At 51.7% G+C, this 12,061-nt stretch overlaps 1 protein-coding gene across 5 annotated transcripts in view; it reads left to right on the plus strand.

Moving 5' to 3' along the window:
• The window catches only part of IKBKB (inhibitor of nuclear factor kappa B kinase subunit beta), a 52,752-nt gene that overhangs the window by 23,463 nt on the left and 17,228 nt on the right, over positions 1–12,061 (plus strand). For all 5 annotated transcript variants that reach the window (XM_052661357.1, XM_052661358.1, XM_052661359.1 and 2 more), the window contains exons 6-7: positions 8,144–8,232; positions 9,407–9,496. In XM_052661357.1, coding sequence (XP_052517317.1) covers positions 8,144–8,232; positions 9,407–9,496 — 179 coding nt within the window. The remainder of the gene's footprint in view (positions 1–8,143; positions 8,233–9,406; positions 9,497–12,061) is intronic.

The raw sequence follows: 12,061 nt of genomic DNA on the forward strand, positions 1-12,061 counted from the left end.
CTTCCTGCCAGTCACCCGAACGTGGGTGCCGACTTTGAATCTCGTCTCTTCTCGGAATCTGCCCCTCTTCCCGCCCCGCGCCGCCCTCCCCGCCGCCCCGTCTGAAGTCTCCAGTCTTCTCCTTCGTGTGTACACCCTGCTTTCCCTTCCTGTGCCCACTGCCTCCACTCATTCAGAGTCGTCCTAGCGCCTCACTCTCCTGGGCGCCTGTTCCTACTGACTGATCCCTCTCTTGTGCTTCTGAGAGGACATGTCTGTCCCCGTCCCCTGCTAGGTCGAGGCCAAAGCTTGTAGCGTCCCGTCTCTCCTGATTGACTGCAGCCCACTTTAAAACCCGCCCTTCGATCCTCTTGGGAGCCTCTGCCCATGCGCGCCTTTCAGAATGCTGCTCCGGCCCCTCCCCCTGGCCTGCCCCTCCGTGGGGACCACCCTGGCCCAGCGAGCACAGCAGGGCTCCCTCTCAGATTCTGTGCCCTCGTGGCCTCCTCCACCCAGTACTGTTGTTGCAGGCCTCTGCCTGTCCTCGACAGGAAGGACTGACCCTGGGTTTGAGGTCCGTAGACCAGATTCAGTTCAGTTCAGTTCCATTCAGTTGCTTAGTCATGTCTGACCCTTTGTGACCCCACGGGCTGCAGCACGCCAGGCCTCCCTGTCCATCACCAACTCCTGGAGCTTACTTAAACTCATGTCGATTGAGTCGGTGATGCTGTCCGACCATCTCATCCTCTGTCATCCCCTTCTCCTCCCGCCTCCAATGTTTCCCAGCATCAGGGTCTTTTCCAAGGAGTCAGTTCTTCACGTCAGGTGGCCAGAGTATTGGAGTTTCAGCTTCAGCATCAGTCCTTCCAATGAGTATTCAGGATTTCCTTAGGATTCCTTTAGGATATGAGCCATGCCGTGTAGACCAGATTATTTGCGCAGTAAGTGAAGGAAGTGGTTCGATCCAGCAGCACATTTTCGACAGCTCCAGCCGCACAGAAGACACTTGTTCAGGATGGCAGGATGAAGAGAGGGTGACTCTGCACTTGCCTCTCAGCACTGGCAACACCGCCCTGCCACCTCGCTCGTGAGTCACAGGCTCTCCTTTAGCCAAGAACCCATTAGAGGGACTGGACCTTCCTCCACACCTCCGCACTTGGCCTTCCAGCCCGTCTTGCTTGGAAAGCCCAGTGACATCAGAGCGACTGGCACTTAGTATGCTCACAGCCAGCTTTTACTGAGTGAACAGATGTCCCCTTGCCCTTCTCCGTCGTGGTGACTTAAGCCACCGACTGGTGACTGCCTCTTCTGTCTCTTCTAATCTGTGTGTCAGCTTGCTGGTCTGTGATCTTTTATTTTTTAAGTCTTAAGAACTTTTTAATTTATTTGTTTGTGTTTGGCTGCGCAGGGTCTGCGTTGCTGTGTGCCGGCGCTTCTCCAGTTGCAGCGAGTTGGGGCTCCTCTGCATTGGGGTGTGTGGGCTGGTCACTGCGGGGGAGGGGGGCCTCTCTTGTTGCAGAGTGTGGATGCTAGTAGCTGTGGCTCACAGGCTCGGTTCCTCCACAGCACGTGGAATCTTCCTGGACCAGGGATCAACCCTGTGTCCCCTGCACTGGCAGGCGAATTCTTTAACCGCTGGACCACCCGGGGCATCCCTGGTCCATCGATCTTTGCATTTCTTCCCCGTGGCATGCGTCCTGAGCAAGCGTACCCTCAGGAGAGCTCAGTGGTCCCTTTCAGCTCAGAGTGTGGTCAGTAGGCTCCATGGACACAGTCCTCACACAGCCGCTTCTCTGCATGGGAGTCTAGCTGGCCCTGTCTGTTCCCTCATCTCTGGAGCGTGGTTTGGGATTCTGGCTCATCAGTGAGCACTCCGGAGCATCATCATCTGCAGTTATATGTCCCTGTCTCCCTCACGAGCCGGCGGGAAGCTGGAGTCCAAGACCTGGGTGCTGTTCCTGCCAAGGACCCAGGAGGGCGCGGTGCTTGACACAGACCCCCCGGAGCAGCGTCTGTCTGAGGAAATGCCGCTACATGGGATAAAGTTCACACAGAGTGCCACTTGGCACCTCTTCCCTGTCACTGGAACGTGAGAACGTGGAACCTGCGGGCCCTGATGCTTCGTGGTCCACTTTTCCAGTTCTGTGCGCTTGCAGTAATCTCTGTTGTTAGGGGCTTTGATTTTTAAGAAAGTTTCAGACACGCAGGTATTTCTGTTTTCCATCTCAAATTCTCATGTTCCATCTAATTTAAGTCAAATTAAGTTCTCTCACCTTGAGAAAATTCTGATTCATGACACTGTCACCCCATGGTCCTATTCCGTTAAATAAGGCATAGTCAGACTGACCGAGCCTCTCAGGGACTGATCCTAGAAGGGGCGCTGCCACCGAGCCCTTGCCCGTCAGCGTTTTGACCATTTCACTCAGTGTAAGACACCATGCGTAACAACATACGTGGGATTCTCAATATATACAGTCGATATATGTATATAGTGTGCACATGTGTGTAGTACGTAGTGTATATACATATGTAGTGTGTGTATAACACACACACACTATATATATGTATATGTATAGGATTGTCTAATTCCAGGTTTGATTAGGTTGACAAAAAGTATTTGAGAATGAGTGACTTCCTGAAGTGAGAGCTCAGGTGTGTTACGTGCAGTGGCTTTAGCATAAAGAGAGCCCGCTGTTCACAGGGTCACTGGCTGGGTCACTGGCTTGCCCTCCATCCTCCCTTAAGCCCCGGCACGGCTCTTGAGCATCGTGGCACCAAGCTGTACCCGCCGTCTGATGTGAGTGCTCTGCCTTCCCAGGGGCTTCTCAGGGCACCTCCCCGCTCGTCCTTCCCCGCGTCACTCAGTGGGACGTTCACGTCTAGTGTCACAGGCCTTGCCTTAGTCCGGGTATTCCCACTTGTTCAAACTACAGTGAGTCCCAACGTTCACATATCCTGGCCTTGGACAAACGGACCCCCGCCTTTCTGTTAGAACCCCTGATGCTCATGTCACACAGCTGCACGGGCCTTGGGGACTCGGTGGCTGAGTAGACACACCCCGTCTTCCCCTATGGGCGCTCCCCGCCAGCCATGAGTTCCCGTGAGGGGAGGCGGGGTCCCCATGTGCAGGGTCGTGCCCAGGCGGCTATCACACTGCGCTTTTACCCTAGTAAAAGTCAGTAAAACAAAAATGAAAGTGCTGGTGAGAAGCACCAGTCTTTTTTTTTTTTTGCCACACCCCATGGTATGTGCGATCTCAGTTTCCCAACCAGGGACGGAACCCATGCCCCCTGCAGTGGACGGGCATCTGAACCATGGCCATGATGGCCAGGGAGGTCCCCCAGCAGAACAAGGTGGGTGGCATATGGGCTGTACCCTCTGAGAGCAGTGGGCCTGTTGCTCCATCTGGATGCTCGCTGGGCCTAAGCCAACCTGCTGTGCCCAGTTGTGAAAGCGAAGAAGAAGAAGAGGGAACAAGTGTGAGATGTTGAAACTCTACGGTCAAAGGCTGGATTTAAGGGCAGATGCAGTGAGAGGTTTTGCCATTTCACTTAATGTGCGGCTGGAACGCCCCTGAGAAGGTGGAAGTTGGGTGTTCAACTCTCAGGGGTTTCCCTGTGTTTTCAGAAAACACTCAGCACGAAGTCTTCACACAGCATATCTGGCCCCTTGGGCTCTGTGAAGGGTGTCTTCTCCCCCTGAGGGTGCATCCCTTCTCTGCTATGCCCTGGCCCAGCACCCTTTTTCTTAGTGTGGTTATCACTTTTGCTTTTGACCTTCTTTTGCCTCTAATTAAAAAAAAAAGAGGTTCATGCCATTACAACATTGACATCCCTCTGAGTCAGGTAATATAAGCGTAAATGATTTTTAACAATTGGCAGTTATACTGTGGATTTCCCGTGATTCCGTCAGCCCTCCCCTGATGGGTGACTTTTCACTAGTCTCTGATGATCTCACTTGACACTGTGCAGTCCGCACCCATATTTGTACGTGATGGTGCTGTTGGCTTTGTACGCTGGATTGCCAGAGGCAGAAACGAAAGGTCAAACGATATGTACGTCTTAAAATGGAATAGCTTTTGCCGTGTTTCTTTCCCCCAATTGCACAGCAGTTATTACTCCTTCCAGCGATATAGGGAGTGCCTTTTCCATCTCATCTGAAATTCCTTCTGGTTGAAGAAGTGAAAAGGCATGCTGTTGTTCCTTTCATGTGTACTTTGTGGACGGCCAGTGAGCTGGAGCGGCGTCTTACGTGATTGCATAACTGTTTGCGGTCTGTGTTTCATTTCTACTCCTGTAAGTTACCTCTTCATGCGTTCTCTGCCAGTGTTCTGCTGGTTTGCTTTCTTTGCTTGTGTATTAGAATGGTCTCTTCTTTATTAAATCAGTAATTACTCAGTTCTGTTGATACTAGATAGTATTTTTAAATGTACCTCAGTTCAGTTTAGTTGCTTCAGTTCAGTTCAGTCGCGTCCGACTCTTTGCGACCCCATGAATCGCGGCACGCCAGGCCTCCCTGTCCATCACCAACTCCTGGAGTTCACTCAGACTCACATCCATCGAGTCTGTGATGTCATCCAGCCATCTCATCCTCTGTCGTCCCCTTCCCCTCCTGCCCCCAGTCCCTCCCAGCATCAGAGTCTTTTCCAATGAGTCAGCTCTTCGCATGAGATGGCCAAAGTATTGGAGTTTCAGCTTTAGCATCATTTCTTCCAAAGAAATCCCAGGGCTGATCTCCTTCAGAATGGACTGATTGGATCTCCTTGCAGTCCAGGGGACTCTCAAGAGTCTTCTCCAACACCACAGTTCAAAAGCATCAATTCTTCGGCGCTCAGCCTTCTTCACAGTCTAACTCTCACATCCACACATGACCACAGGAAAAACCATAGCCTTGACTAGGCAGACCTTTGTTGGCAAAGTAATGTCTCTGCTTTTGAATATGCTGTCTAGGTTGATCATAACTTTTCTTCCAAGGAGTAAGCGTCTTTTAATTTCATGGCTGCAGTCACCATCTGCAGTGATTTTGGAGCCCCCCAAAATAAAGTCTGACACTGTTTCCAGTGTTTCCCCATCTATTTGCCATGACGTGATGGGACCAGATGCCATGATCTTCGTTTTCTGAATGTTGAGCTTTAAGCCAACTTTTTCACTCTCCACTTTCACTTTCATCACGAGGCTTTTTAGCTCCTCTTCACTTTCTGCCCTAAGGGTGGTGTCATTTGCATATCTGAGGTTATTGATGTTTCTCCCGACAATCTTGATTCCAGCTTGTGCTTCTTCCAGGCCAGCGTTTCTCATGATGTATTTATTGTGCATAGAAGTTAAATAAACAGGGTGACAATATACAGCCTTGACATACTCCCTTTCCTATTTGGAACCAGTCTGTTGTTCCATGTCCAGTTCTAACTGTTGCTTCCTGACCTGAATACAGGTTTCTCAAGAGGCACATCAGGTGGTCTCGTATTCCCCTCTCTTTCAGAATTTTCCACAGTTTATTGTGATCCACACAGTCAAAGGCTTTGGCATAGTCAATAAAGCAGAAATAGATGTTTTTCTGGAACTCTCTTGCTTTTTCCATGATCCAGCGGATGTTGGCAATTTGATCTCAGGTTCCTCTGCCTTTTCTAAAATCCAGCTTGAACATCTGGAAGTTTATGGTTCACGTATTGCTGAAGCCTGGCTTGGAGAATTTTGAGCGTTACTTTACTAGCGTGTGAGATGAGTGCAATTGTGTGGTAGTTTGAGCATTCTTTGGCATTGCCTTTCTTTGGGATTGGAATGAAAGTGGACCTTTTCCAGTCTTATGGCCACTGCTGAGTTTTCCAAATTTGCTGGCATATTGAGTGCAGCACTTTCACAGCATCATCTTTCAGGATTTGAGATAGCTCAACTGGAATCTAACCTCGGAAAATAAAAACATGGTCATCTTGTCTTGAATGCCATCCTCAGTCTTTATCCTTAATCCTACTGTCCTGAATCTAAAACCCTGGGAAGCGCCTATCTAACCCACTTCTTTGTTTTCTTTTATGTTCCCTTAAAGTAAAAAAAATGCATTTTTTTTTCTTTAGAAAAGTAACATAGCATTATGATTTCAAAAAATAGTAGTGTTGCTTCCCTAATACCTGGGTTGCTTTCTTATTGGTTCGTAGGAGTTTTTGTCTATTGATACATGCTTTTTGGCATATGTATTACAGATTTTTTTTTTCCCCCTTTTTTTGGTCTTTGGTTCTTTGTATACTATCTTTTGCCATAAATTTTTCTTTCTTTCTTTTTAATTGAAGTATAGTGGATTTACGATATTTGAAGTGTACAGCAAAGTGATTCGGTTATAGATACGTGTATGTATATATATTTTTCATTCTCTTCTGTTGTAGTTTATTATAAGATACTGAATATTGTTCTGTGTGCTGTACAATAGGTCCTTGTTGATTATTTTCTATACTGTAGTGTGTGTCCATTAATCTCAGACTCCTAATTTATCCCTCCCCCTTCTTCCCCTTTGGTAAGTTTGTTTTCCGCCTCTGTGAGTCTGTTTCTGTTTGTAAGTTCATTTGTATCATTTTCTTTTATACTCCACCAGTAAGTGATACCATGTGATGTTTACCTTTGTCTGTCTGGTTTCACTTGCTGTGATAATCTCAGGGTCCATGTGTGGCTGCGAGGCATTATCCCCTTTTTTTCACGGCTGAGTGGTATTCCATCGTTCGTTCGTGTACCACATCCTCATTGTTCATCTGTTGATGGACGCTTAGGTCGCTTCCGTGTTTGGCTGTTGTAAATAGCACTTCAGTGATCGCAGTGGTGCATGTATCTTTTTGAATTAGAGTTTTATTAGAGATAGTAATATACGATTCATCTGGTAACCTTATTTTTAGCTGTTTAAAGACCCTCAGTACTCTTTTCTCTAGTTGCCATCAACTTTTAAAGCCTCTTTGTGTTATTTGTTTTGCTTTTTTTTAAAATGCCATATAGTTTTTCTCTCATGATGCTTTTTTTTTTTTCAGCTAAATTTATCCTGTGGTATTTTAGAATTTTTGCTGTTAGTGTGAATGGGATTTTTTTTTTTTTTTCCTTTCAACTGGATCTATGACAGGGAGAAAACTGCTGATTTGTATCTGCTTGTTTTGCTTCCAGACGACTTACTACATTTTCCCCAGTTTTTCATCTGTTGAGTCTTCTAGGCTTAGAGTCAGATCATTTCCAGATAAAGATCATTTTATCTCTTTCCAATACTTCCTTGTTTCTTTCATCTGTGGTACATACAGGTTGTTGGGACTTCTGTTAAAACCTCTCTTAGGGGTAAAAACCACATCCTGATGGGCGTCTGAGCCTTGGCTGTCCTGGGTCACGTGGTCACGTTTGCTCTTCATAGCAGAGGCTTCGGTAGCGAGTGAGCCGGGTGGTGCGGGCTGCTTCCTTGTCAGCTAGAGTCTGAGCGCTTTAAAGTTGGGAACCATGTCCTCCCGTATTTCACGGCCCTCAGAGCCCAGCAGAGGACGGGGCACACAGCAGACGCACGCTGGACCAGCAGATGTATTGAAGGCGCCCCCCAACTCTCCCCTTCTAGGCCCCCAGCCCGCTTCCTCCCTCGAGGGAGCTCTGCCCTGCGTTCTGTGCATCCGAGGGCCAAGTGCTGTCTGCCCAGAGGGCCCGTCTCCCTTACCACCCTGCAGAATTTACTTTTTGAGCCTCTAGACCAGAGAAGGTCCCCGTCTCAAAGTTAATCAGCACCTCCTGGAGGGCTTGGTAGAGAGCAGACCGCAGGGTCACCCCCAGGTTTCTGATTCACTCCACCTGGGGCGGGACCTGAAGATTTGGCGTTTCTGTGTACCAAGTCTGATGCTGCTGGACCGGGCAGTGCCGTTTGAGAACCGCTGCTCGAGAGGGGAGGTGGTGAACTCATGAATGGAAGGCTTAGAGTCCTTTGCGTGAACCAGGCAGATTCTGGTGCAGGCCCAAGTTCTGCTCACATAGCCAGGTCCCCCTACCTTCACCAACGGGGCATCTGTGGGCCTGTCCCCCACCGCCCCCCACTGCGAGCCCCTGCACGGAGTCGGGGTGTGTATCCAGGACACGAGATAACCATTTTTCACTGGGGAGGCAATGCCGAGTGAGAGGCATTGTCCAGGCTTAAGGGGAACTCACTCCCCTTTCCGCCCTCTCAGCCTCTGCACTTCGGTACCTTCATGAGAACAGAATCATCCATCGGGATCTGAAGCCAGAAAACATTGTCCTGCAGCAAGGGGAGCAGAGAGTGAGTGACCCCGTGGGCCAGCCTTGGGGAGGGGCGGGGGGGTGGGCCAGGAGCAGAGAGTGAGTGACCCCGCGGGCCAGCCTTGGGGAGGGGCGGGGGGGTGGGCCAGGAGCAGAGAGTGAGTGACCCCGCGGGCCAGCCTCGGGGAGGGGCGGCGGGGGCGGGGGGGGGGAGAGCTTGGGCTGAGCAGCTGGGGGCAGGCAGTAGGGCGAGGAATGTGCTTTGCGTGCCTGCTTGTGTTTGGGTTTCCTTGCTCACGCATTTGCTTTTGATTCTCTGGGAGCGCTCTTTCAATCGAAACAAAATCCAGCACCAAGTTCTGGCTTGCAGGTTGAAGCCAGTTTGAACGGACCACGCTGTTAACTGTCCCAAGTTGCAGGAATCTGATAAGAAAAATAGTGTTTGTCTTCCAACTGCCACCCCCTCTGGCCTTGGGGCCTCGTACTTCTTGGAAACGGATGTTTTTTTGTTTTCCATTTGTTTGGGAGCCTCAGCTTTTGAAGCTCACAGGGAATCCAGCTGTAGGTGGGTTCTGGATATGGCCGAAAGGATGTATTTGGAGCTGGCCCGGTCCATCCTGCAGTTTGCCCAGAGCTCTCGAGGGGCCCCCGCCGCTCAGGTGTGGGGTCACCACCCCGCAGGACTGGGCCGTGTTTGTTCAGCTGGGTGGTGAGCAGGGCTCAGACAAGTGGAATGCAGTCGCTCAGCCGTGGGCTGTCTGATCTCTCCCCCGTGCCTTCCGTCAGCGTAACCCACGCCCGTCCTGGCCCTCACCTCTGTCCCTGTTCACACTCATTCCCGGCAGTCCATTGGAGGTTGGAGAATTTAAAGTGTTTACTGAGAAGGAACCGTGCCTGGTCCTCCACGTCACGGCAAGTCCAGGGTTCGCAGTCCCAATGGCCGGTGCGTGGTCTCCCAATTCTGACCTTCCTCCAGCAGGTGCTTGCCAGGCAAGGGAGGACACGCGCCTGGCGTTTTTACGTTGTTTCTTTTGCCTGAACCTACTGCATCTAAGGCGTTCTCCTGCCTATTCGGCAGTCCTTAGGAGCTTAGGGTCTTAGCACTGGGAATTCAGAAATACACCCTCTGCGCTAGCAGAGGTGCTCAGGACTCTTGAAGGGCAGCGGACTCGCATAGCCCTCAGATGTCTCTCCCTCCCTGCTTTTTCTTCCAGTTAATACACAAAATTATTGACCTGGGATATGCCAAGGAGCTGGACCAGGGCAGCCTCTGCACGTCCTTCGTGGGGACCCTGCAGTACCTGGTAAGAGGCGGGGTTCCCGGGTCTGCGCGTCAGCCTCTCTTGGGAGGCCATGGCCGCAGGGCTCTGCTTCTTTCCTCGCCTTCTGCTGGCTGAGCTTGCCGGCTCTCTGGATGATTCCTGGATGCACAGGAAACACACTGGTGTGTGAGGTCAGACTCCTCATCCTCCCAGAGGCCCTGTGGAGGGGCGCGGTCATCCTCTCGTGTCTAAAGGGCTCTGCTCCTGGGCCCGCGCATGTCCCGTGGCCCCCTGTGCTGCTGTGTTTCAGCCCAGAGAGTGTAAACCAGGTTGCTGCTGCTCCAAAGGGGCCTCCGTTCCCACACTGCATCTCAGGGGCCACGAGGAGAGGGCTGGCTTCCAGCTCCCACCCTTTCTTCTTCTTATTTGATCTAAATATTGTGGCTCTATTTGAGTCCCCCATTCATCCAAGAAATACTGATCACCTGTAGTTTTTCCTTTTTATGTTTTATTTTTTTTGAGGGGCGGGGGTGCCACATTGCACATGCATATATTTAAGGGTTTTTTAAAAATTATTTAAATTGGAGGATAATTGCTGTACAGTAGTGATGGTTTTTGCCGCACATCAGTATGAATCAGCCACAGGCATAGACGTGTCCCCCGCATCCTGAGTCCCCCGCCCACCTGCCTGCCTCCCCACCCCATCCTTTCAGGTTGTCCCAGGGCGCCGGCTCTGGGTGCCCTGCTTCATACATCAAACTCGCACTTAAATATATTTCTTTCTTATTCTAAGAAAGCCACTTCGCTTGGAACCCAGTGCTTCCCAAACCTATCTTTCCTGGAAGCTCTTCCTCACTTCCTGCAGACATGCTGCAAGTGTTGTTTTAGAGTTTAGGAGGAAGGCGGACATGCCCCTGATACACAGATAGTGAAGCGATTGGAGGGATGATAAGGACTGCTAAGAGAGAGAGAGCGTGGGGCGTTGTGACATGCTAGGAGGGCCTGGTGCTGCCTGCACGTCCAGGGACTTGGGGGCGAAGAGGGAGTTCCAGGCGGTGGGGCAGCAGGAGGCACCCGGGAGGCATGGCCGGAACCAGAGAAGGAGGAGGCCATCTCGGGTTGAGGCTGGAGAGGAAGGTGGGGGACAGGTCATTCAGAGCCTCGCTGGCTGTGTTAGAGACTCCAGACTTGATCCTGAAACCTCTGGAGGGACGGTGAAGGGTCTTAGGCGTGAGAGGAATCAGGTTTACCTTCGGAAGAGACCACACTTGGCACAATGTGGAGGGTGAGTTGCAGGCAGTGGGCGAGTGGTATAGCGGCCGTTGGGGTGGGCTAGTCTGAGCTGGTGGGCAGCCATCAGGATGTGGAGGACAGCTCAAGAAGTGCCTGAGAGAGGGGCCTCTGCAGGGAGCTTAGGACTCCACACTTTCACCACCAAGGGCCAGAGTTTGATCCCTGGTCAGGGAACTAAGATCCCACAAGCCACGCAGTGTGGCAAAAAAAACACAAGCAAACAAATAACAACAACAAAAAACACAAGGCCTGGAACAGGCTCAGCAGGACTTAGTGATAGATTGCATGCAAATGACGACCAGGAAATGTGGGCTGAATAACGGAGTCTGCAGTTCATAAAAGAAAAAGAAAGTTGAAAGCCACTGGGCTCCATGGGCTTAAACAGCCTACCTGGGTCTTACATAAAAAAGAGAAAAAACAGTCACTGAGGTCCTTGTGAGTGCGTCTGTACTTCCCATTAACCCCCGCTGGGCAGTGGACGCTGTCCTTTTATCCCCTGCTCTGGGGGGGTAGAGGTTTCAGGGTGAGGACCTGGGGCTGTGACTCAGCACCTGTGCCCACGGAGTAGGGTCCTGGGGGTCCTGCCCTGTGTCCTCTGGACCCCTTGTTGGCTCAGTGGCAATGAATGCAGGGCCCGAGCTCTGACGATTTCGCGGGGCCAGAACTTCTATCCAGCACCAGACACAGAGGCCGACCTGATCATCCCACACATTTCGTCTTGGCTTGTGGTCCTTCATGTCCTGCCTGCACGCCTCCGCTCCTCAGGGTCCTTTCTGGCACGTCTGCTCTCGGGCATCCCGAGCCGGCCACACCCTGCCTGTGCTGGGAAGCTTCCTGTCACCCCAGGCTGACTGCTTGGGGAGCTGGCCTTTCCTGCTCAACTGTGACATTCTGTCCCATCGGGGACTGTGGACCACGTTAGGGGGCTGGCCGGCATTCGTTGCATACACTGTGCCCGGGTGTGTGTGGCCTGGATCACTTCCCCTGTGGCCCTGCACGGTGCCCGGGAGAAGGGTGCACAGCACACCTCAACACCCCCTCGCCGCAGGCCCTTGTTTCAGCCCCGGGATGGGATGAGATCAGAGAGTCTAGGTTCCACTGCCCGATTCGTGGCCACCTTCTCCCTCAGCGTGGGGTCCGGGGAGCGTGTGCAGGCCCGGATGCTGGGCGCCCTCAACGTGGTGGCCCTCAGCGCAGGGTTCGGGGAGCGTGGGGCAGGCCTGGGCGCCCCCGCCGTGGTGGCCCCTCAGCGCGGGATCTGGGGAGCGTGGGGCAGGCCCGGGCACCCCCACCGTGGTGGCCTCTCAGCATGGG

This window comes from Budorcas taxicolor, chromosome 24, assembly GCF_023091745.1.
Source record: "Budorcas taxicolor isolate Tak-1 chromosome 24, Takin1.1, whole genome shotgun sequence".
NCBI lineage: Eukaryota > Metazoa > Chordata > Mammalia > Artiodactyla > Bovidae > Budorcas > Budorcas taxicolor.